Here is a 22,185-nt window from a genome sequence, read left to right on the forward strand (position 1 = left end):
CAGAACCGCGGAAATCAGCCAGCGGTTGATGGTGTGGTCAAACGAGCGAAGATTCGTCAAAGAATTCTGCAAGATGGCAAAAAAAGCCGTGATTTTTGCCATAAACAAAGTGATTTGTAGAATTGGGACGCGCGGCGTTTCTTCGCAAAAATTGACGAAATTCGGGACGATTTTTGGAAATGCGATTATTTGGCCTATTTTCTCCACCTGGAACACAGTTCCTGGATTCCCTTTTCCCCGCCTTTTTTGACTCCGTTTCTCGGTTTCTACGATTCTCCGAAGGTGGAAAAGGCGTTGGATGAATCGCTGAAAAAGGCCCTTTTTTTGGATCGTGGAAACTTCTCGGACGAAACGAATCCCCCCCTGGGGGCGTTTCATCCTTCGAAAGAACATTCTTTTTTCTGTTTTGTGTCGGATGAAACGTTCTGCGAGTTGCAGCGGCTTCTGCAGCGCAACGAATTTCCAAAAATCGTGGCGATTTTGAAGGCGTTGGTGCCCTCCATCTACCAAAAATCGGTCGAATTTTTGGAAGATGCAAAATGGAAGGAATTTTTGGAGTTGGAATATTGGATGCTTTTTTTGTCAATTTCGTGCTGTTTTTTGGAATTGTACAAATATGGCTTCTATTATTTGACAAAAGTAGGCGCTATTTTTGGAATTCCGATGGAATAGAGTTTCGAATTGTTCAAAAAGACGCTGTTTTCTGGAATGACAAAAATCGTGGAGATTTTGATCATCCAATTTTTGGCCCTTTCGGGAGATTCTTCGCTGCGTTCTGCCATTCCAGAAATCCCCCCGAATTTTGATTTCGTTTCGTCCCTCCAATCCACCCTTCTTTTTTCTCCAAAAATCGCCCCGAATTCTGTCATGGGTCAATTGCGTGCCCTAATTCTGGACTATTTTTGCATCTCCAAGGAAGGGAGTTTCATTCCGTTACACGTGAAACGGTCGGCGTTACTGTGGGAAGCGAAACGCCAGAATTCGTTCGAAGTGTTGGACGAGGCGATGAGTTTAAATTACAAGGCCGAATTCGATCGAATGGGGAGAGAAAAAATAGTCCCGAATTTTGGAAATGTGGATATTCGATGGATTATCGTGGAAATCGCGTATGACAAAAATAGTGGTGTTTTTTGCATTGGCAGAAAAAGTGGTCAGGATGAAACGCCCACGATTGTGTTTCCTCCGAGTGAAATAGTGTCGAAAATTGGAGTGATTGTGGAATCCTTTGAAACCCTCCTTCATGATAATGATGAATCATTTTTCGTTCCTCCAGAATCCAAAAATAATCCCGATTTTGTGAAAAAATGGTGGGAGGAGAGAAAACGAATTGATTCTGGAATGGCAAAAATAGTCCAGAAATTGTACAGGGAGGTGTTTGCTCCCTATTCATTTCTCTTTAAACAGTGGAAACGTGGAAACGAAATCGAGGAAATCATTCGAGAAATCATGCAATGCATCGATTGCTTTTCACCGATCGTTTCCACGTTTCTCCACTGCAATGAAACGCCCCTAACCACCGAATCCTTTGAATCTTTTCTTCCCCTGTTGGGAGTTTCATCCATTCAACCGGTTTCCCCTTTACTACTCCAAAAATACAACCGATTTTTGCTGAATCATGGCGACAAAATCGATTTGATTTTGGTTTTGTCGCCCTCTCTTCAGAACCTTCCCTTCGAATCCATGCCTTGTTTCTCCGTTTCCACTCATTCCACCATTTCCATTTATCGCCATTTCTGTCTTCAGAGCATTTCCGACTGCGCTCTCCCGCGGGAGAGCGTCACTCTTCGCCAGGGACACTACGTTTTGAACATATCCTCCAATCCAACGATGCGTTCGAATCGAATTCCTTCACTTGCAGCCTTCAGGCGATCTGCTGAAGACGGAATCGAAGCTTCTGCCCGTGCTGCTGCAGTTGGAGCAGTTCGGATGGACGGGAAAAGTCCGCAGCGCGCCGAGCACGGAGTTCGTTTTGTAGTGTTCGATGGAATTCGATCATGCAGAGAGTCGTTTCTTCATTCAGGGTATTTGTATATGGGCCATGGATCCGGCTCGGCGTATTGCAGCAACGAATCGATGTTGGAAGGCCCGGCGATCCGCGCGGTTTCCTTCCTGTTGGGATGCTCGTCGGTGCGGTTGGGAACGTTGAAGCCGGCGCAGAGCGCGAGAGAGGAGAAGGGAGAGAAGGGCGGAGAGGGAATAGGGAATGAGCTACAGAGCGGAATGAATACAGAAAAGGATTTGAAAAGTGTAATGGAAATAGAAAAGGATTCAAAGAATGCAGTGGAAATAGAAAAGGATTCAAACAACAAACAAACTTCACAACCCATCCAATTCACACAATCTTCCAACCCATCTTCTTTATCATCTTCTTTAACTTCCTCACCTTCATCCTTCTCTCCTCCTTCTCCTTCTCTCTCCTTTTCTCTCCCTCGCATCGACACCGTTCTCTACTACCTCCTCAAGCAAGCCCCCGCCGTCGTCGGCTGTCTCTGGGACGTCAGCGACGGCGACCTCGACCGCATCACCCACAGCCTCCTCTCTCACTTCCTCCAAACAAACAAAGAATACGATCTTTCCCAACTCACTACCAAAGCGCGCGCCGCCAGCCTTCTTCACTCCCTCGTCGGCGCCGCCGTCGTCGTCTACGGCCTCCCTACATCGTGCCGCATGGCCTCCAACCCGCCTCTTTAGAACGGCAGCCACGCCGAGTCGGCTGAATAGGGCAACTCCACAGAGGGCAAGGGCGCTTCGGGAGGTTGCCAGGCGGGATAGGAAGTGGTGGAAGGAGTGGAATCGTGTGTTGTGTTGCTGATTGTTTGTTGACATTGCGAAGAACCGATCGCCACGTTGGAATGGTCCAGTGTGACGTCGTGGAAAATGGTGGCGTTCTGAATGACGACGGCGCCCTCGCTCACCAGATTGTTCAGCAGTTCCGCGGTGGGCGAGACGGAATTTCCGTAGGAAACAACACGCGTTTCCTTGGGGAGATTCATGTGCAATCGCTATTTCTTGACGAGTGTGTGAGTGTTTGTACTTGGTAATGTCGCTTTAACACAAAATAAGAAGTTAACGATTTATGTCCGGGACCGTACTATTCCTTTACTGGCTTGTTTGTTCCATCTACCTCACATCCCACAACGGGACAATGCACACGGCCTTCCGGAATGATGAGCTGGTTGTTCAGCACCGATTCTACTCTCGATCCAACCCCGAGCCGGCTACCCAACGAGCAATCCGGATGTTGCTTTGCGTGGAATGTTAACAGTTTATACGTGGAGAATCGGCTCTCACAGCCGGCAATGCCGCAGACGTAGGGCTTTTCCTGCTCTAAATAGGGGACAGGGATCACTGCGGACTAGAACATTAAAAAATAAAAAGGAAAAAAGAGAAACCGTGGTATCGCCTTCGGTGACGTCGCGTTTGGTGTGCTGCTTTTGGAATTCCTTGTGGAATTCTTGGCGTTCTTTTTTGCTGATGAGCGAGGTCATCGCTTCCAGCTCTTTGATTCGTTCGCGCAATTTCTGAATCTGAATTTGTTGACGTAGATAGGACTCACGGAGGCGAATACTACGTGGAACACATATTGGGATCAAAAGTACCAGCGAGATTTGTTACATAAACTAGAGTCGATTCCCAAATGAACACGGTAAGTATGAAAATTTAAACTATTTTGATTTGTAAACGTCTTGAAACAACCTGGAATCTGGCAGGTAAACAAAGGAGCTGGAGCACTCTCTTCCTTTGTGTTTAAATTCCTTCAAATAACAATTCCCAAACACAGGCATACGATAATTGAGACAATTCATCCTTCAGTTCAGAATCAAGGCTCAATTCCGTCTTCTTTGATGCTTCCTCGTTGTGCTTTTTCTGATGGTTTGTAAATCCTGATCGAGAAGTAAACCTACGACAGCAATCCTCTACAGGGCACACATATTCTTTGGATTCTCCTAAAGCTTATAAAAAACATACAATACGACCTGTGTGCATCTTCATATGAACACGTAATGACCCGTTACGAGCAAAACGCTTGTTACATTGTTCACATAAAAACGGCTTGACACCTGTATGCTTAACCTAGATAATATAGTACAGTAACTACTTCAACTACCTCGTGATCTTTCAAGTGGGCGTTATCAATAAACGCCATATTACAAACGGCACACGTAAAATTCTTTTGCTTCTTTTTGGTACTATTCATTGAGAACGAGTGGAGGCACAGTATGGGAAGTTAAGTATTCTGAATAAAGAGCTAATTCAGAAGGCTTTGTGGTCTAGTGGTATGATTCTCGCTTCGGGTGCGAGAGGTCCGGAGTTCGATTCCCCGCGGAGCCCAATTTTTTGTTTTTTGTTTTTTGTTTTTTGTTTTTTGTTTTTTTGTTTTTTTGTTTTTTTGTTTTTTGTTTTTTGTGGATCATTCTATTACATTATATCCAATATGTGGCCATAAATAAATATTAACATAATATTAGGTAGTAAAAAATAATAAGGTACATTCCGTTCTATTTTTGCTACAATTGAATACATTCCAATGTAGCAAGTACTTTAAGTATTGTATAGTAACAGCCATTTCAGAAGGCTTTGTGGTCTAGTGGTATGATTCTCGCTTCGGGTGCGAGAGGTCCGGAGTTCGATTCCCCGCGGAGCCCATTTTTTACACTTTTTCTTTTTTCATTTCAATGAAGCTGTAATGTTTGTTGCATGACTTCTAGTATGGACAACAATTTTTGTGTGATGGAATGATACAATATAGTGGGTAGAGATGGGGAGCAAAAATGAGAGAAGAATAGTCTATTGCAAATGATAAACGAAACGACGGAAATGATGGTTTTTGCATATTATTCTTTTCTTGTAGGCTTCCTATTTAGTTTATTGATCATAGTGTTGTGAGATAAAATCATGAGAGTTGTTATTGAAAATACAAATGCGGATGCTTTGCGATTTGCTGCGGATTATATTGTGAGCAAGATCAAAGAAGCGAATCCAACAGAGGCAAAGCCTTACACGGTTGTTTTACCGGACCCCCTTCCATCGGTAAAACTTCTGTAGGCTTGGTCGATCCAAGTGATCTGTAGTTTCGATGATCTTGTCCGTGCCTTTGAAGTTGGGAGAATCTCCTACAAGCACGTCGTGTTCTTTCAATTAGAAGAATTCCGTGATATTCCCCGGACGGACAAACGAAGCTTCGCCTGGCGCCTGTACGACTACTTCTTCAAATTCGTGGATGCAAATCCGCATAACGTGTTCTTCCTCAATGGAACATCCAGCGACTTCGACCGTGAATGCGAGCTTTTCGAGGACGCCATCAAGCGCTACGGCGGAATCAACCTCATGTGCGTCCAAGTCAGCTCCGAAGCGTCGATTGGAGGAAATGCGCCGGGCAGCTGCCTCACCAGCCGTACTCGCCCCAAGACGACGACCTCCTTCGTAATCAACGACCGTTCCTACACCCGCAACGGTCTGGGGGACATTGCTGAGGAGGACATCATTCCGGTGGACGAATACGCGATTGGGAGCAACTACGTGCTAACGATGGGCCTGGGCACCATCATGGACGCGGAGGAAGTCATCGCATTATTCATCGGTCCTCCAGCGGCGCGTGCGCTGCACCACGTGCTAGAAGGCTCGGTGTCGAACATGTTCCCCGCGTCGGTGCTGCAGTACCACACGCGCGCGTGCATCGTGAGCGAGCACCGCTCGATTTCGACGCTGAAATTCACGACGGTGGAGTATTTCATGGGCATTCGCGAGAATTTCAACATCGTGAACAGCCTCCCCGCGCTGCAGACCACGCGTACCAGCAGAGAGAGGAGTCGTGACGCGTAGGAGAGTCGCCGTATCACCACGCCGTCAAGTTCACGCAGCAGCTGCCCAGCGAGTTGTTCCTCGGAGCCACCGCCGAGAGCTACCGCGAGCCGGCGCGCATTGCGTCGCAGTTCGCGGTGGAGAGAACGAGTTTGTCGCCGCTGATGGATAGTAGCTTGTCGCCCAAGACGGATACGAGCATTTCGCCGAATGTGGATGGCGTGTTTTCGCCGAACCAGGAGACGGTGGATTGAGGAGAGAGGAGGATGTGTAATGCATTTTGTACAGAATCGAGTGTTTGTTGGAGATGGATGGACAGGAGGGAGGGATGAAGGGCGTAATGTTGACCGTAGGAGTGAAACATCGCATAGAGTGCGTGCAGGGTCTATCGGCCAGCCGCATTTCGCCACTTTTTGGATTGCCCACACCTTTGCGGTCCTCAGAATATGAGCACAGAACAACACAATAAAGAGAGTGACGTAGAGCAAGTCTTTGATCCAGAAGAAGACGTTGATGATGTGACTTCCTCTGGAGCAAAAGATGCCCCGAAAGTGGATGACACTCCTATTATTTCTGAAGCGGAAAGGGAAAGGTGGGAAAAGAAACGAAATGTATCCTTTTCGATAGATGTTCTCTAATCACGTAGGAAGCGTTTGGAACCGTGTTGGATGCCGCAATCGAAGCGGATGAAAATGACAAGGAGCGAAAACCCAAAAAGAAACGTGGTGAGTTGTCTGTGAACGATCAAATTACTTTCCTTAAGAATGCCCAGGTAGGGTCTGTCTCCATCTGTGATGGGAAAGGATTTTGTAAACAAGATAGATGAAGCCTATGCAAAAGACATGGAGGCGATCTCACGAGGTGAGAACGCACTCAGCAGAATTTCGATGCTCAAGGAGATCGAAAAGCGCTTAACCGATGTGGACTTCGCACGCTGGTAAGCGATCGTTCCATTTCTGATTTGCAGCTGCCTAGCGAGTCATTTTATGACCGTTATCGCGGCCTGGCTCCGACCGGGCAACTTGGGTAATCTTCCCCCAAGCACAGTTTATCGTGATTGTGTGAGTTAACGCTCAGATCCGCACGAGCATCTACAACGTGCTGTATTCTCTGCCAATCCGCAAGGAATACGTGAAAGAGGCCGGCATCGGCGAATTGCTTGTGAAGTTGTGGCGCAATCCCAAGGAAACGAAGGAGAACCGGAAGATTCTCCACATGATCATAGAGAAGTGGCTTCGAATCGTAACGGGCATGGCGTCGACGTTCAACGAAACTGACAACGATGAGATGGAGGATTTGGCTCTGGAGAAACAGGAGTATTTGAAGCATGTTCGACGAGTTCGGGAGCCGGGATGTGCGGATTGGAGAGCAAAATCATTTATAGTCACACAGGAAGAGGAAGACCGATCGATTTTTGCGATGCTTCCAAAGTTTGTTTTTCGTGCATAAAATGATTTTTAGCGGCAACCTGAACGTTTATTTGAACGATGCTCGACCAATGAACATTCCTCATGTCGCTCCGTTAAAGTGAGAAAAGAAGAGAATGATAAATCTGTAGGTCGGACTCTGCTGCTGCAAAATTGTTAAAGTTGAAGAATGTTCCTCGAAAAAGAAATCGTTATTCTGTTTGTTATATTATTATTGGCGCACAGAAATCCGGTGCGCAAGATCACTCATTAATATTTTTTTATGTATTCGAATATCGCTGGTATTGATCTTGGAACCTCGAATTCGTGCGTTTCCATCTACAAGAATGGAAATATTGAGGTTGTCGCAGCAAGATCTGGAGAACATGTCTTCCCCTCCGTTGTTTCTTACAGAGACAGTGGAATTACGTTCGGGAAGGATGCAAAAAGTCAGATTTCTATGTACCCTAAACAAACTGTTTTTGAAATCAAGCGACTTATTGGGCATAAATTCTCTGATAAATGTGTACAAGAAGATATAAAGAGCTGGCCTTTTGAGGTTGTTCCCAATGAAGATGATCGTCCGCAAATCAAAATCAAATACGCTGGTGAAGACCATTACCTGTCTCCAGAGCAGGTGAGTGGTTTCCTCATATCGAAGTTGGTTGAAGAGGCAGAACGAGTTTCTGGAACCCGAATTACCGATATTGTGGTTACGGTGCCTGCCTACTTTAATGATAGTCAGCGCCGCGCGACTGCTGATGCTGCTCGTGCTGCAGGTGTCAATGTGTTGGGAATCTTGAACGAGCCCACTGCTGCCGCTATCGCTTATGGAGTGAGGAATGAAGAAAAGGATAAAACGATTCTTGTCTACGATCTGGGAGGCGGTACGTTTGATGTCACCATTTTGGATATTCGAGAAAACGAATACAACGTGGTTGCGACGGACGGAGATACCCACTTGGGTGGAGTGGATCTCGACCAGATCTTAGAGAAAATGATCTATGACATTGCCAGCCCTTCCTGCGATCCTGAAATTGAATGGGAAACCCAGAAGAGTCGAGCGATCCTGCGAAGAACAGCGGAGGATGTCAAGATCCAGCTGTCCACCACGGACAGCGTGGAGTTCACCATTTTTGATGAGACTTTTATCATCTATCGAACCGAATTCGAGCGAAATGCGTCTCAGTTCTTTGCGAAAACGATGACGATCGTCGATCAGATTCTGGCCAACACGGGCAAGCGATATGAGGATATCGATGATGTGGTGCTTGTGGGAGGATCGAGTCGGATTCCCTACATCAAGACGATGCTGGGAGCCAAGTTCGGAGAGGAGAAGGTCTCCTACCGAATCAATCCGGACGAGGCTGTGAGTATGGGTGCGCTGACGCGAGCGATCCAGCTGTATCGTCAGAACAATTCCAACATCGATACGCCCGTCGAAGGAGGAGACGATGAGTCGGGAATGAACCTGGTGGCGGCTCCTCATCCAGGAGACGGCGGAGACGGAGATGATGCGTACGATTTGGGAGCTGGCGATGACGATTTTGCATTCGATTCGCTGGATATTAATGATGTGGTTCCTCTCTCACTGGGACTCAAGAACTCGCAAGGAGTCATGTCCGTTCTGATTCCTCGCTTCTCGCACTTCGGCGAGTCCTTCACTCGCAGCTTCGTGACGAACAAAAACAACCAGGAATCGATGAAAGTCCGCGTCTATCAGGGCGAGCGACCCATGGCGGAAGACAATCTCGAGATTGGCTCGTTCCGCTTGAGAGGCATTCCTCCAATGCCCCGAGGCCAGGCGTGCGTGGATATCACCTTCACGACGGATCACGACGGCATCTTGACGGTGTCCGCTGTGGTCTGCCAGGTCGATGAGTACGGAGAGATCTTGACTGGCCCGGATGGAGAGCATTTGACGATTCCGGGAACCGAGTTGAGGACTACCTTCGAGAATAAATCGACGAATCTGAACGAATATGAGGTGGAGAAGATAATGAAGCAAGTGCAGGAAATGAAGGAGTATGATGCGAAAAAGCGCCGAATTGCGGAGCAGAAGAATAAAATCCAGGAACGGTCGTTTGTTCTGGAGGAAATCGTTATGAAGAACGGAGGTAGCATCGATCCGGAGAATTTGGAGAAGGTGAATACTCTGCTGAGAGATGTGAAGCGACTGATGAGAAATAACACTATCGAGGAGGACGAGTTGCAAAGCTATTTTGATTTGATAGGACAGTGGATTGAATCGCTGGATGGTAATTGATTTCTGTATTTCAATCGCTCTGTTTCGCAAACAAACAAACAAACAATCGATGACGATAATTTGAGCAAAATAAAACGCAACAAACAATCAACAACAACAGTAACAACAACAATTTGGTACTTGCTTGATTCTAAACTTACGATCTATCAATTTCTTCGTCTTCATATCCCACCGAAGAATCAACTTTCTCAGCCGATTTATGTTTCAATAGACTATTTATCAGATTATCGTCTCCTGATTGGAATGCGATGTCCACAGCACTTTTACCAAACGAGTTTTTCTAGAACCTAACAACTCACTCTCTATTCATACTTCCAGTACGTCCAAATCATCAAATGCGTTCAAGAGACTTAATACTACATCCAAATGTTGAAGAAGAACTGCTCGATCTAACTAAACAGCAAACTCTTATTCTATACGTAATGGAGTGTTTCCAGAATCGTTCTTCATGCATTTGCTTCCGTTTTCAATTAGAAAATCGACGATTTCTCTAACTTTTACTAAACTATACCAAGACAAACAAATTTCCGTTTGCAGCAGCATTATGGAGTGCAGTATTTCCATATTCATCTTTGGAATTAATATCAAACCCAGTAGCGAGTAGTTGTTTGAGTGTATCGATTTCATCATATCTGGCTATGGAATGATAAAAGGAATCGAATAAAACCAGCATCGAGAAAGAGATGAAGGTTATCCATTTTTGTAGAAAATTGTAGTATGTGTTTTATATAGTAAATGAATGAATGGCCAACTAGATGACTGAATGAATGAGTGGTTTATTGAATAAGGAATATAGTAAAGTATGGAAACGAAAAAGACGAAGATAAGGTTCAGACTGTCTAGTTTATCTCTTTTCTAAATCCCATCGTTTCAGGGATTCTGTTTCTATCATCTATTCAAAATCTACAACATTCAGCATAAAAATAGACGAGCTTTATGATAAAATAGAATACTGTAAAATACTCATATCTACCAAATCAATCTTTTGATCGATCACTGTACATTTGGTAACTCTCCAGTCATTTTCATAATACGCTTTTGTCTCCACCGGAAGGTACTGACTAAGTAAGTATTTGCTTCTTTGCGAGTGTGGCGATAAGGCGCGATGGTCAAAGGACGACTCTTATTTTGATGTAGGTAAATACAACATGGCCATCTTTGAGGGAATGTCTACTATTGAAAAGGAGGAACTTATTGTCTCCCTTGCTGCTCTCCTTTGTGCTGATGCTAAGGTTGAGGTGTCTGTAGAGATTTGTCTAGCTGCGTGATTTTTAGAAGGATAATTTGGACGCTGTGATCAAGGCCTCTGGAAACAAGATTGCTCCTTACTGGACTGCTGTTTTCGGAGGTTGCTGCCCGGGAATGGACATTTTGGATGTCCTTGCTGCCCCTGGTGCTGGAGCTGCTGCTGCCCCCGCTGCTGGAGCTGCTGCCCCTGCTGCTGAGGAGAAGAAGGAAGAGGCCAAGGAGGAAGAGGAAGAGGAAGAGGAAGATATTGATATGAGCGGAGGCGGTCTGTTCGGTGATGATGACGACGACTGGTAAACATCACTCTTCTAGGCCTGTTGCTACGTTTTGTTTGTTTTGAGAAAACATCACAAGAGAACAGTGTTAACACGGCAGTGATATCATCGGGCTTGCCTCCTTCATACCGATATCCGTTTTGAAGCGCTTCTTGCTCGAATGGAGTTGATGCTCGACTCCCACTCTTTTTGAATGTAAAATCCACGATCTTGTTCACCACTTCCTGTAGACTGTCTTGATTCACTCCTTCTGCAGGCATACCATTCTTCCAATAATCGTTCAGCAGTGCGACCAGATCCTTCGGCCATACGTTATCAAGCAATCCATCCGACGAAATCAAGCACAAATCTCCACGCTGTACATCCAGCGGACCACTCACGCCCATCATCGGCTACATGTCACAAATCCGTTCAAAACGAACGCTATCGGCTCCCTTTCCGAGCTGAAACGGGAAATTAAACGCATGGCACTGCTTCGGAGACACGCTGTGCACAAACCACTCCTTTCTCTGCGCTGTGGGCTGCGGAGCTCCGAAACGGAAGAGGAAAAATCCGCTGTCGCCGATGTTGTAGTAAAACGCCTTGTTATCCACGCCCAAGGCGAGGGCGCAGAGTGTGCTGCTTCCCAGAAGCTGTGTTATGAAGAGAAAAAGGGAAATACGACGGAGGAACAGGTGGATTGGGCGACCGAGATCGCTTTCCACTTTAAATCGGAGGCATCGGTGACGGGTTTGGAGATGGAGGTGTTCATATTGGTTACGAGCTACGTGGAGAGGTGGATAAGAAGCGATACGCTACGCGAAAACTCGCCAGGATCCACTCCATGTTGCCGCCAGCCGCCTACTCCATCTGCGACACCTGCTGCGAATTCTGCACATAATATAGCACCGTTCTAAGAAAACCATTAAAGAAAAAAGCATCCTCTCCTTGTTTTTTCTCTGGATGGGGAATCGACTTCGCTGCGGATATGATTTTCAGAGGGTTTACTCCATTTACTGCTGTGGAGAGCAGTCTCGTGAACTACTGCTTAATTCCTCAGAATAACGTTACAGAAGCTTTGGATCCATGGAACCAAAGCATATCTCTTTGTAAGAAGGTCCGGAGCATAGAAAAATGATTGAAACAAACAATTCTAACACTTACAACCAGATGATGGTTGAACCACGGGTTCATCAAAAACAACAGGATGCATTCCCTTTGGAATGCTCGTATTTCTGTTTAAATCACTTTGCAAAACACCTTTTGTAGCCGATTCATAAATGACTGCGTTTTAGCTAGTCATAGAAAGCATACTGTCAATAATTGTATCAAACGCTTTGTTCACATTGTCTGCTGTTAATGCGCTCGTTTCGATGTATCCCATATTGTGCTGTTCGGCAAAAGCTTGCGCTTCTTCTGAGGAAACCGTTCGAACCGAAGCTAAATCACACTTATTACCTATCTAGGTTGATAGATGACTCTAAATACTACGATGAGAATAGGCATGTCACTCGAAGAGTAGGATCCGATCTCATTGATCCACTGCTGGAGGTTATTGAACGACTGTCTGTGGGTGACATCAAAAACGATGATTGCCCCTGTGCTGCCTCGGTAATATCTGGAAATAAAAGGAATAATGAATAATGAAATACGCGGCTGCCATTGCTCTATACCTTTCTTGTCCCGCTAACAATTAGGATTAGAACAGATAAGTTACCAGTGTCCCATAATTGAGTTTTGATAATTTTATTTCCTCTTTGAACCGACTTTGAATAAAAGTCAACTCCGATTGTTGCAGAAGTATCCTCTTGAAACAAATCTAACACAAAACGGGTAAGAATACTCGTTTTTCCAACTCCAGAATCACCAACGATAACCACTATGCATTAACTCGCAAAAAGAATATTTTACTCTTAAAAAGATAATCATAATCATCCATAGCAAATAGCTATTTTAAAAAATAGCAATTTCACAAAAAGAATTAGAGTCAACGTATTTTAAACTAGACAGTCTGAACCTTATCTTCGTCTTTTTCGTTTCCATACTTTACTATATTCCTTATTCAATAAACCACTCATTCATTCAGTCATCTAGTTGGCCATTCATTCATTCATATACTATATAAAACACATACTACAATTTACTACAAAAATGGATAACCTTCATCTCTTTCTCGATGCTGGTTTTATTCGATTCCTTTTATCATTCCATAGCCAGATATGATGAAATCGATACACTCAAACAACTACTCGCTACTGGGTTTGATATTAATTCCAAAGATGAATATGGAAATACTGCACTCCATAATGCTGCTGCAAACGGAAATTTGTTTGTCTTGGTATAGTTTAGTAAAAGTTAGAGAAATCGTCGATTTTCTAATTGAAAACGGAAGCAAATGCATGAAGAACGATTCTGGAAACACTCCATTACGTATAGAATAAGAGTTTGCTGTTTAGTTAGATCGAGCAGTTCTTCTTCAACATTTGGATGTAGTATTAAGTCTCTTGAACGCATTTGATGATTTGGACGTACTGGAAGTATGAATAGAGAGTGAGTTGTTAGGTTCTAGAAAAACTCGTTTGGTAAAAGTGCTGTGGACATCGCATTCCAATCAGGAGACGATAATCTGATAAATAGTTTATTGAAACATAAATCGGCTGAGAAAGTTGATTCTTCGGTGGGATATGAAGACGAAGAAATTGATAGATCGTAAGTTTAGAATCAAGCAAGTACCAAATTGTTGTTGTTGTTGTTGTTACTGCTGCTGTTGTTGTTGATTGTTTGTTGCGTTTTATAATAATAATCTTCTCTTGTTTGGTTGTTAGTTTATTTTTTAAACGATGCATAATAAATCGAAAGTTAAGCATTCTACAGAAAAGATAACGATCCCCAAATATGCTACCTTTACGATTCTTCCTCTCACTCGCCATTCCTTTGTAAAGTCTTCTCTACCAGATATTGGAGATGTACTGAAAAGCGAGGTTCCTGCAATCTCTGAAGTAATCTCATCGGAATCGCCATCCTCGGAATCACGTTCAGTAGTTTTTCTCTGTGCCAATATCAACCATAGTTATCAGATCATGTAGAAGAGAGTACTGTTGATAATGAGCATGATACGGAAACTGAAGGTGATGCTTGGCACCAGCATACGACAACGAAAGAAAAAAGTGTTTGCTTGTCATGCGGGACTAGAAAGACGCCTCGCTGGCATAAGTCTCGTTTTCTTTGCAACAATGCAGTAGGTGAATGAATACCCTCTGACAGAAAGCATGATTTCTTTTGTAATGCATGTGCAATTCGAATCAAAAAGTACCACCTCGTCTGTTCATCTTGCCACTATGCTTTGAATCGTGATCAGGAGCAGCAGGGTATATGTCCTCGTTGTAATCACCCGTTTGTAAACCTGATAAACGAAATGGAAGTGAAGATGGACGCTTATAGTAACCAGTTGGACGCGATTTTAGCAGGAGCGGTCGCTTCGATTGTTTGTAAACAAATATGAGTAAAACTCGTCACTTTCCTCTTCTTCCTTTACAATATATTCACTAACTCGCGGTAGTTCACCTTTCATCACTCCATCCAGAACAAACGTCTCTTTCACATATTCTCTTCCCTCCACTTTCCCTATAATATATTCGCACTCATCTAGATCTTCCGTGATTTGTCCATCACAGCATCGCACAATCTCGATCAACTCATTTCGAGGAGGTTGTGTGTTCTTTGCTATAAAATAGGGGCCGTGATTTGCCAATATTCCCTTTTCTTGCTCCTTCCTCTTTTTCAATCCTTCTTCAGCAAAGGAACTGATAAAAGAATCGGGACCAACCCATTTTCCTTGTTCTAAGCATGCATAGAGCCATGCTGGTGTCACCACGGGGATGCCGCGCGCCACAGCGCACATCATTTTAACCGAGCGCACATCCTGCCCAGCCACAAGAAGATTAATCGATCGGCTGGAGCGAGAAATGAACTTCGCATCGCCTAGGCTGGAGACGAGCGAGATGAGAACATCTCGGTCTGCTTCGGAAAGCATTGTGGAGGAAAGAATGTGAGTGAGTTTGGGTTTGGGTTTGGATTTGGGTGTGGTGTTTGAAGAGGATTTGGGTTTGGTTTCTTTCTTTTTTGTAGTTTTAACAACATCTTTCTTTATTACCTTTTCTTTCTTTTCAGAAATTTCTTTTTCCTTTTCAGCGGATTCTTGGCTCATGCTGTTCTCTTTGCTTCCGCCTTTCTTTTGCTCCTCCTCCTCTTCCTCCTCCTTTTCTTCCTCTTCCATTTCCTTTTCTCTTTCTTTCTTATCCTCAGTAGCGATTGACTCTGGCGCACTCAACTCCAGTGATTCGGTTTTGGGAAGAGCATCAACTTTTAAACCCTGGTCATTATCATCACCAATCGACTGTGTCACTTCACCAGAGGCGGGAATATCCACATCACTGATCGATACAGTCATTTCTAGCTTTAAATTACCAACCAACAACTTACTGATGCTTTCCGAACGATTTGAACCCACTTCCCGCTGAGAAGTGGAAAGAGCTCGCCTAGCGCCGAGAGTTTTTCTCACAGAGTTTGACTTACCGACATTAATCGAATACAATCGAGAGGACTGCTGGGAAAGCCGAATAGCCCCACTTGCGCCAACACTCGAAGATTCGCTGATTGTACTCTCAGACCATGTCTTAGACCTGTCCGTTGACGATATCGAGGGTTTTGGAGAATTACATAAACTACATCTCGTTACCGATGGCGGATTTGAATAGGAACCTTTCTTTTATTCTAATATAATATAAAATACATGAGAGACAGATCCAAGATGCATTCATTTCGTATTCAAATGAGAAAAAATATGGTGGGTCAACCAAACATCGTATCCCCACATATCCCTCTCTATTGTTGTATTGGGTGCATAACCTTCCAATTTATTCCATCTGCTCATTGCTATACAGTGATTTGAAATAAAAGACAATAATACAGGTTCGTAACACAATCAATTGCCTAATTCTTCCTTTATTTGAGTGACACTATTCATAAAATGGCAGACAAATCACCTAAAAGTGGTATCAAATATTATGCTCTTATGTTTACAATCTATGCCACATGCGTTCTCTTCGGACTGATAGAGAATGCGAAGAGTGTGGCTTTTCCCCTAATTAAAGATGCTTACAAGCTTTCTTATGACTTTCAGGGCTATCTAGTATCTATTTCGTGGTATGGTTATGTGATTTTCTGTTTAGTCGCTGCTTTTGTTCTTGATCGCTGGGGTTGTAAGGTGGGCATAATTTCTGGTTATACTTTAACCCTTGTTGGATGTTTGGTAACAGCTGTTGTTCCCTATTTCCTAACAGTAGTTATTGCCTTAATGGTTGTTTGGATGGGCTTTGGATTCTTTGAGGTCGGAGTCAACGTGCTTGCAACACTTCTTTTTACCGAAAATAGTGCTGTCTATCTCAACTTGATCCATTTTTTCTATGGTCTTGGAGCTATTACTGGACCCCAAATCGCGTCTGGCTTTGTGAACTGGCTTAAGATGGGATATAAGGGAATCTACTTAGCCGAGGGCATTATCACCTTTGTTGTCCTAGTAGTTGTGATTCTCACTCCCTTTTCCATTCTTAAGAAAGTGGACTCCCCACAAAATCAGGAACCATCCAGCTGTGGTAATCTTTGCTCTCTCTTTAAAAGACCTTACATTTGGCTCTGCTCTATTACCCTTGGATTCATGGAAGTAATCGAGTTCGGAGCCTCCAATTGGGGCGCTCTTTATTACCACGATGTTTATGGTCTGGACGTAACAAAAGAAGGTGCTTTGTTTGTGTCGATGTTTTACATTCTCTTTGCTGCTTCCCGACTTCTCAGTGGTTTTCTCATTGAGAAGCTTGGCTACTATGTATCCCTCTTCTCCTCTCTCGTCATATCTATCATCATCTACATCGTTGGTTTCCTCTGCGGAGTAAACGGACGTTGGGTGATTCCTTTCACTGGATACTTTATCGGTATTTTGTTCCCCACGTACATGTGCTTACTAATGCAGATTTTTGGGGATGACTCTGCACGCGTTTCCTCCATTATCATCTTCCTCTCCGGAGCCACAAACGGCCTCATGCAGCTTGCTATTGGATACATTAACGAATTCATTGGAAATCAGTGGGGATTCCGCTGCAATATCATCTACACACTGATCCCTATCATTCTCTTGTATTTCGTGAGAATGCATGCTAAAAGGATGCACAAAAAGGAGAAGGAGCAGAGCACGCAGTCAGCTTCGCAGGAACAAAACGTTCAGGAATCATCGAAGTCTGTGGAGGTGGAAATGCATCCAATGGAAGAGAAGGAAGTGAAAGTGGAAACGGCACAAGACAATACGTATGTAATCGTTGCTCAGGAGAAGAGCGACATTTCTCCCGAAATAGTCGCTGTCGATCCGAAGAAAAATCCTAACGGTTCAATTCCAGAAGAGAAGGCCGTTTCGAATACGGTGTAGAAAAGTAAATGTTTTCGAAGAGTGTTGTTTGTACAAAACGGGTTTTTGGTTGTGTTTCTGTCTTCACCACAATTTTCGTATATGAAGTACTCATCGCTTTTGGTTGCGGTTATCCTTTCTGTGGCGATCGCAGAGAAGTATGCAATTATTTTCGGAACGGCGAAAGGCTGGAGTAACTATTCCATTACCAGCGTACTTGTAAATTTGATTTTCCACTTCTAGGAACCTTGCCGTGCTTACACATATCTGATCCGTGGAGGACTCAAGCCTGAAAACATTATTTATATGACATACACTGACGACGTGACGTACATACTCAATCCTTTCAAGGGAATGATGTTTACTGAGCAATCTGAAACGACTGACGGAGACTGGGCTAAGTATGGTTGCTTCGAACATGTCGACTATACGATTCCCAATATCAACCCTGAAGTGTTCATTGCTATTATCAGCGGAGATAAGGCAACCGTTCAGAACACTCTGGGCATCGAGAACCCGAAGGTTCTGAATGCCACTGAGAATGATACCGTCTTCACTTATTTCATCGACCACGGTGAACTGGCTCAGATCTTCGTGGGTCCCAGCGTGGTGAGCGAGGAGCGCTTCATCAACGCCCTCAAGGTGGCTCATGACAATCATCTCTACGGCAAGTGGGTCTGGTTCATGGAAGCTTGCCACGGCGGATCGATGTTCGCGAACCTACCTTCGGACTGGAACATTTTCGCGATGACCTCCGCTGACAAGGATCACATCGCGAAGATGAGCGAGTGTCCTCCCGACGACATGATCGCGAAAAAGCACCTGAAGACCTGCATGGGCGGGCTGTGGGACAACGTGTGGATGGACTACTGGGCGGCGCACCCGTCGTGCACGATCGGCGAGATCGTGGACGCGACGATGAAGGAAGTGGGCGAAGTGTCCGACCAGAACGTGTCGCAGTTCGGAGCCCTGGGCCTCCGCGACCTCCCTCTCTCCGAGTTCGTGGGCGAAATGCCTCCGAGCCGGTCCTCATCTATTGAATCATCCATTGAATCATCCTCTCATTCATCCAAGCGATCGCACGGAACCCTCGTCGATCGCCACGAGGTTCCTCTCCATCTCGCCAAGTGGGCCGCTGTCCGCGCTGACGACGATCGTGCCGAGGCGCTCGCGGAGTTCCAGCGCCTCCGCGTCGTCGCCGCGCGCCGCGAAGTCGAAGCCATGCGGCTCGGCGTCGCTCTCCTCGGAGAGAAGGCCGCGCTGCGCGCCTGGGAGAACGGAGCCGAGGCGTACAACGTGGACTGCGTGCGGACGCTCGGATTGGGACTGGAGGAGCACTGCGGAAGCACCAGGGACGCCATGGGAACGCTGCAGCCCGGAGTGACCAATCTGCTGAAGAGTGTGTGCCTGCCCGGTGTGCGTGCGCCGGAGGTGGACTGGGACGAGGTTTGCATGTAGAGGGAAAGTGAAAAGGCTTTCAACTTGATGTTGTTTGTTTGGCTGTTTGTTTGAGGAATTATTTATATTTATATATAAATAGGATTTGGAGGTATGAGACGGCAGGGACAGGGCCAGTGCACCGGACCGATGAGAAGGAAGCAGACAAATAGGACACTTCACACTTGAATTCAAACACATCCCTTCCACTTTGTTTTTGGACTGCAGAGAACTTAACGTCTATTGGTTCGAAAAATCATGCAGGTCGAGTAGACACACACTGGAGTGTTGATTCTAGGAATGTACCCAAGAATCCTTCGAGTGAGCAGCCGAATTTGAAAACGGAGCAAGCGATGGAAGAAGAAGCGAAAGATGCTGGCAAAAAGGAATCAACATACAAGAGACCCAAATACTACAGTTTGGGATGCTTTGATCGATTTGACTGTGTAGTTAGGGAGGAACCCTACTTTCCACTCCACAAGTGTGGAGAAATCATATCTTGCACTTATTGTGGTGCTGTGAGATTGGAGGCGAGCAATGACTGGTAGAATATCACAGACACAATCCAATTCCGATGCAACGAGTGTCCGAACATTCTCTGTAAGAAGTGTATCATGTCGCGCCAAGAAAAGAACGGACATTTGGCATCGCACGGATATCACGTCAGCGAATGCTTGGAGTAGCTTCCACTCCTTCTCCACTCCTTTCCAGAAGCATGCCCTTATACGCCCTGGACTGGTCTGCGAAAGACGAGCTCCGCTTAATGGAGGCCATGGACGAGTTCCGATTCTGCAATTGGGAGTACCTCATCATGATCATCAAGTAATCCTCTCAGAAACATCTCCAACTACGTCGACAAACCCGAACGCGCCTGCGTCGAACACATCCACGCGCTGCGCGCGGCGAACCCGCAGAGCGCCATCCGCGAAATGTTCGGGTTTTGCTTCATCGAGGGCGGGGGTTTCATGACGCTGGGCGGCATGGACGCCGCCGCGCCGCTTCGCCCGCTCTGCTGGACGCATTTCTCCTCCATGGAGCGGTACTTCCGCGTGTTCACCGCGGGGATTTTCATCGGCTCCCAGAGGGCGTTTCGCGATCTCGGAAAGTGGAATTCGTAGAAACGGGGAAGGCGTTTCATGCAGGATGGGCGGCATCATGATCGACAGCGGTTCCACGTTTTCCTATCTGATTTCCAGCGAGTATCGGGTTTTTGTGCAGGCGTTTCACTCCGCGCTGGGCGAAGCGCTCCGCCGCGCAAACCGCACTTTCCCCGCGGTGAAGCGTCTACGCGAGTAGAATCGTGAAAACGTGGAAATGTAGGCCGGTGCTGCTGGACGTGGAGCAGATGGACGGAGTGGAAATGCTGTCGCCTGAGGAAAAGCGGCTGTGTAGCGTAGGGAAGAGAGAGGAGGAGAATGGCGATTAGCTGCTGCATTTGGTGCCGAGGCATTATATGGCGATTAAGAGCACGATCATTCAGGAGTGCTGCAAGTGAGAGAAAGGGAGGAGAGTGAGGCGTAGGAACGGAATGGGGAGCAGAGAGGGAGCGAAGATTACGATGGACGTGGAGAGAAGGCAGAAGGAGTTCGATTTCTTTGTGAGCTGCGGGTGGATCACTTCGGCGGCGCAATTGAATGAATGAATGATTGTGTGGAGGAGATTGGCTTGTTTGTTAAGAGAAAATGAGGAATGGAATGGAATGGAATGAGTGTGCTGTGATGAAGGGAATAATGAATGGATAGGATGGATAGCGGAATGATAGAATGCATTGAGTAAAAGCGATTAATAAGATGAGTTAGATTCAATTGGATTGATATAGTATATCGTTTATAGAAATGGTGATTAGATGCAAGATAAGTTGGTGTTTTTTAGTGTATATAATAATATGAGAATCAGTTTGAATGAGACCATGAGATGATAGAGATAATAGACAAAGTTTCAGAACGTTTTAGATGTTGTTTGACTCATTAAAACTAAGAGTCAAATAATACTTGTATAGTTTATTTAAAAGTTATTACACGTTATGTGCACATCAATCAAATGATCTTCGATGTTTTATTGTGATTATGATTATGATTATGGCTCCAATTGGTATAGACAACAAATGGATCAATTATCTTCATATCACACAATTTAAGAATGATTAGTAGTGTATAAAGCTGAGTGGTAATCACAAGTACAATAATAGGATTTCCGCTCAATTCATATATTATTTATTATGATAATATATAGCATAACGGCAAGTTATCAAAGCAAACAGAATATGTATTTACCTAAAATTAACAAATTGCCATATTGAAACAAACAAGCTAATTATTAAGGATTGGTATAAACCAAAATAACAGTTTAAATTCATTGAATTTATCATGAAGTGTACTTAATATCGGATATTCATACCACTTTTTAGATATCGTTCGTTTTAGCTTGCGAGATATATCTACAATAGAATTAAATCATTCAAAAACAAACTCGAAATAGATTTGGTCCGAATATTTTTGAAAGCATCAGGCCCATATATGTCATTAGGCAGATAAATATCCTCAAGATTTGGAATATCTAAATACAATCAATAGTCACATTTGAAACTACTTTCTAATGTCAATGCATGAGGACCGGAGAAACTTCCCAATTTCGAATCGAGGGTAGTTAGATTTGGAAGATCTATATTCATTCATTTCAACCCATTTCGCTAGTACTTCGCATTATCAAAGAACATGAATTATCATATCTTCCACAAAGTGCATACCAACCGAGTTGAATGGATTGTAATGATGGAAGATCTATATCAATCATTTCATTCAAACTCATTCAATACTGTCGATTATTGTTGTTAAGGATTGTTCAAATGAACGATCACCTAATGTAATGGATTGTAGATTAGGAAGATCTAGTCATTCATACATTCAATATCATTTTCAATACCCTTAATCACAAATGAACTCTTTTGAAAATTGAATGATTCCCTTCCAATCGTACCAATTTGAATGGATTGTAATTGTGGTAGATTCTTCAATTCAAAGTCTCCATTGAAATCACTAAAGCAATATTCACCGATTTCGATGGATTTCAATGATTTGCAATTCAATATGTAAAATGACTTTGACTTGAAATAATCATCTGCAATTTCAATTTCATCTTCATTGTCATCTTCAATTTCAATGTCATCTTCATTTTCAATTTCAAATGTATATTCATATTCATTCCCATTATTATTATCATCTTCATCCTCATCTTCATCTTCATCCTCATGCTCATTTTCATCCTCCGTGGGCCTCATAGTGCCAGACGATATCGAAGTACAGTATCCACCCCGAG

The 22,185-nt window shown here is 44.4% G+C and overlaps 13 protein-coding genes; 9 read left to right on the top strand and 4 right to left on the bottom strand.

The window, feature by feature from the left end:
* Positions 1–708: 708 nt before the first annotated feature.
* GSBLH_T00001680001 (uncharacterized protein) lies at positions 709–2,807 on the top strand (the record flags this gene model as incomplete). XM_013040112.1 has 1 exon in its annotated part: positions 709–2,807. One exon carries the CDS (start codon positions 709–711, stop codon positions 2,689–2,691), a length of 1,983 nt encoding a protein of 660 aa, XP_012895566.1. The 3' UTR covers positions 2,692–2,807.
* Positions 2,808–3,091: 284 nt separating this feature from the next.
* GSBLH_T00006308001 (uncharacterized protein) lies at positions 3,092–4,147 on the bottom strand (the record flags this gene model as incomplete). Its single annotated transcript, XM_013040113.1, has 8 exons — positions 3,092–3,192; positions 3,223–3,355; positions 3,393–3,567; positions 3,600–3,755; positions 3,788–3,901; positions 3,922–3,947; positions 3,970–4,074; positions 4,109–4,147. 8 exons carry the CDS (start codon positions 4,145–4,147, stop codon positions 3,092–3,094), a joined length of 849 nt encoding a protein of 282 aa, XP_012895567.1.
* Positions 4,148–4,864: 717 nt separating this feature from the next.
* GSBLH_T00001681001 (uncharacterized protein) lies at positions 4,865–6,093 on the top strand. XM_013040114.1 has 3 exons: positions 4,865–5,042; positions 5,073–5,791; positions 5,824–6,093. Exons 1-3 carry the CDS (start codon positions 4,897–4,899, stop codon positions 6,054–6,056), a joined length of 1,098 nt encoding a protein of 365 aa, XP_012895568.1. The 5' UTR covers positions 4,865–4,896; the 3' UTR covers positions 6,057–6,093.
* A 336-nt stretch (positions 6,094–6,429) lies between these two features.
* Positions 6,430–7,333, top strand: GSBLH_T00007028001 (uncharacterized protein; the record flags this gene model as incomplete). The annotated part of the gene is given in 6 exon segments (XM_013040115.1): positions 6,430–6,444; positions 6,449–6,574; positions 6,579–6,739; positions 6,770–6,848; positions 6,880–7,232; positions 7,264–7,333. Coding segments are annotated over 6 exon segments (804 nt in total).
* Positions 7,334–7,491: 158 nt separating this feature from the next.
* On the top strand, positions 7,492–9,490 carry GSBLH_T00001682001 (uncharacterized protein; the record flags this gene model as incomplete). XM_013040116.1 has 1 exon in its annotated part: positions 7,492–9,490. One exon carries the CDS (start codon positions 7,492–7,494, stop codon positions 9,472–9,474), a length of 1,983 nt encoding a protein of 660 aa, XP_012895570.1. The 3' UTR covers positions 9,475–9,490.
* A 1,013-nt stretch (positions 9,491–10,503) lies between these two features.
* On the top strand, positions 10,504–11,019 carry GSBLH_T00001683001 (uncharacterized protein; the record flags this gene model as incomplete). XM_013040117.1 has 2 exons in its annotated part: positions 10,504–10,718; positions 10,750–11,019. The coding sequence occupies exons 1-2, from the start codon at positions 10,641–10,643 to the stop codon at positions 11,017–11,019; spliced, it is 348 nt and encodes a 115-aa protein (XP_012895571.1). The 5' UTR covers positions 10,504–10,640.
* Positions 11,020–11,022: 3 nt separating this feature from the next.
* GSBLH_T00001684001 (uncharacterized protein) lies at positions 11,023–12,170 on the bottom strand (the record flags this gene model as incomplete). Its single annotated transcript, XM_013040118.1, has 7 exons — positions 11,023–11,042; positions 11,074–11,389; positions 11,420–11,629; positions 11,659–11,760; positions 11,791–11,867; positions 11,900–12,017; positions 12,048–12,170. The coding sequence occupies 7 exons, from the start codon at positions 12,168–12,170 to the stop codon at positions 11,023–11,025; spliced, it is 966 nt and encodes a 321-aa protein (XP_012895572.1).
* Positions 12,171–12,215: 45 nt separating this feature from the next.
* On the bottom strand, positions 12,216–12,915 carry GSBLH_T00006309001 (uncharacterized protein; the record flags this gene model as incomplete). The annotated part of the gene is given in 7 exon segments (XM_013040119.1): positions 12,216–12,271; positions 12,291–12,438; positions 12,468–12,594; positions 12,629–12,662; positions 12,694–12,795; positions 12,820–12,855; positions 12,888–12,915. 7 exon segments carry the CDS (start codon positions 12,913–12,915, stop codon positions 12,216–12,218), a joined length of 531 nt encoding a protein of 176 aa, XP_012895573.1.
* A 1,521-nt stretch (positions 12,916–14,436) lies between these two features.
* GSBLH_T00001685001 (uncharacterized protein) lies at positions 14,437–15,796 on the bottom strand (the record flags this gene model as incomplete). The annotated part of the gene is made up of 2 exons (XM_013040120.1): positions 14,437–15,737; positions 15,769–15,796. 2 exons carry the CDS (start codon positions 15,794–15,796, stop codon positions 14,437–14,439), a joined length of 1,329 nt encoding a protein of 442 aa, XP_012895574.1.
* A 209-nt stretch (positions 15,797–16,005) lies between these two features.
* On the top strand, positions 16,006–17,475 carry GSBLH_T00001686001 (uncharacterized protein; the record flags this gene model as incomplete). XM_013040121.1 has 1 exon in its annotated part: positions 16,006–17,475. The coding sequence occupies one exon, from the start codon at positions 16,006–16,008 to the stop codon at positions 17,452–17,454; it is 1,449 nt and encodes a 482-aa protein (XP_012895575.1). The 3' UTR covers positions 17,455–17,475.
* A 60-nt stretch (positions 17,476–17,535) lies between these two features.
* On the top strand, positions 17,536–18,930 carry GSBLH_T00001687001 (uncharacterized protein; the record flags this gene model as incomplete). XM_013040122.1 has 2 exons in its annotated part: positions 17,536–17,646; positions 17,677–18,930. The coding sequence occupies 2 exons, from the start codon at positions 17,536–17,538 to the stop codon at positions 18,889–18,891; spliced, it is 1,326 nt and encodes a 441-aa protein (XP_012895576.1). The 3' UTR covers positions 18,892–18,930.
* Positions 18,931–19,094: 164 nt separating this feature from the next.
* On the top strand, positions 19,095–19,988 carry GSBLH_T00001688001 (uncharacterized protein; the record flags this gene model as incomplete). XM_013040123.1 has 6 exons in its annotated part: positions 19,095–19,139; positions 19,169–19,287; positions 19,321–19,388; positions 19,419–19,549; positions 19,582–19,671; positions 19,706–19,988. Exons 2-6 carry the CDS (start codon positions 19,224–19,226, stop codon positions 19,986–19,988), a joined length of 636 nt encoding a protein of 211 aa, XP_012895577.1. The 5' UTR covers positions 19,095–19,139; positions 19,169–19,223.
* Positions 19,989–20,157: 169 nt separating this feature from the next.
* GSBLH_T00001689001 (uncharacterized protein) lies at positions 20,158–20,532 on the top strand. XM_013040124.1 has 3 exons: positions 20,158–20,263; positions 20,297–20,361; positions 20,392–20,532. The coding sequence occupies exons 1-3, from the start codon at positions 20,216–20,218 to the stop codon at positions 20,510–20,512; spliced, it is 234 nt and encodes a 77-aa protein (XP_012895578.1). The 5' UTR covers positions 20,158–20,215; the 3' UTR covers positions 20,513–20,532.
* Positions 20,533–22,185: the final 1,653 nt, after the last annotated feature.

The sequence above is a fragment of the Blastocystis hominis genome (assembly GCF_000151665.1).
Source record: "Blastocystis hominis, Singapore isolate B (sub-type 7) whole genome shotgun sequence assembly, scaffold_13".
Classification (NCBI taxonomy): Eukaryota; class Bigyra; order Opalinata; family Blastocystidae; genus Blastocystis; species Blastocystis hominis.

Coding starts and splice junctions, on each gene's coding strand:
- GSBLH_T00001681001 (XM_013040114.1), top strand. CDS start 4,897: ATGAGAGTTGTTATTGAAAATACAAATGCGGATGCTTTGCGATTTGCT. Junction 5,043..5,072: donor CTTCCATCGGTAAAACTTCT/GTAGGCTTGGTC, acceptor AGTGATCTGTAG/TTTCGATGATCTTGTCCGTG. Junction 5,792..5,823: donor CCCCGCGCTGCAGACCACGC/GTACCAGCAGAG, acceptor CGTGACGCGTAG/GAGAGTCGCCGTATCACCAC.
- GSBLH_T00001689001 (XM_013040124.1), top strand. CDS start 20,216: ATGGACGGAGTGGAAATGCTGTCGCCTGAGGAAAAGCGGCTGTGTAGC. Junction 20,264..20,296: donor AGGAAAAGCGGCTGTGTAGC/GTAGGGAAGAGA, acceptor AATGGCGATTAG/CTGCTGCATTTGGTGCCGAG. Junction 20,362..20,391: donor ATCATTCAGGAGTGCTGCAA/GTGAGAGAAAGG, acceptor AGTGAGGCGTAG/GAACGGAATGGGGAGCAGAG.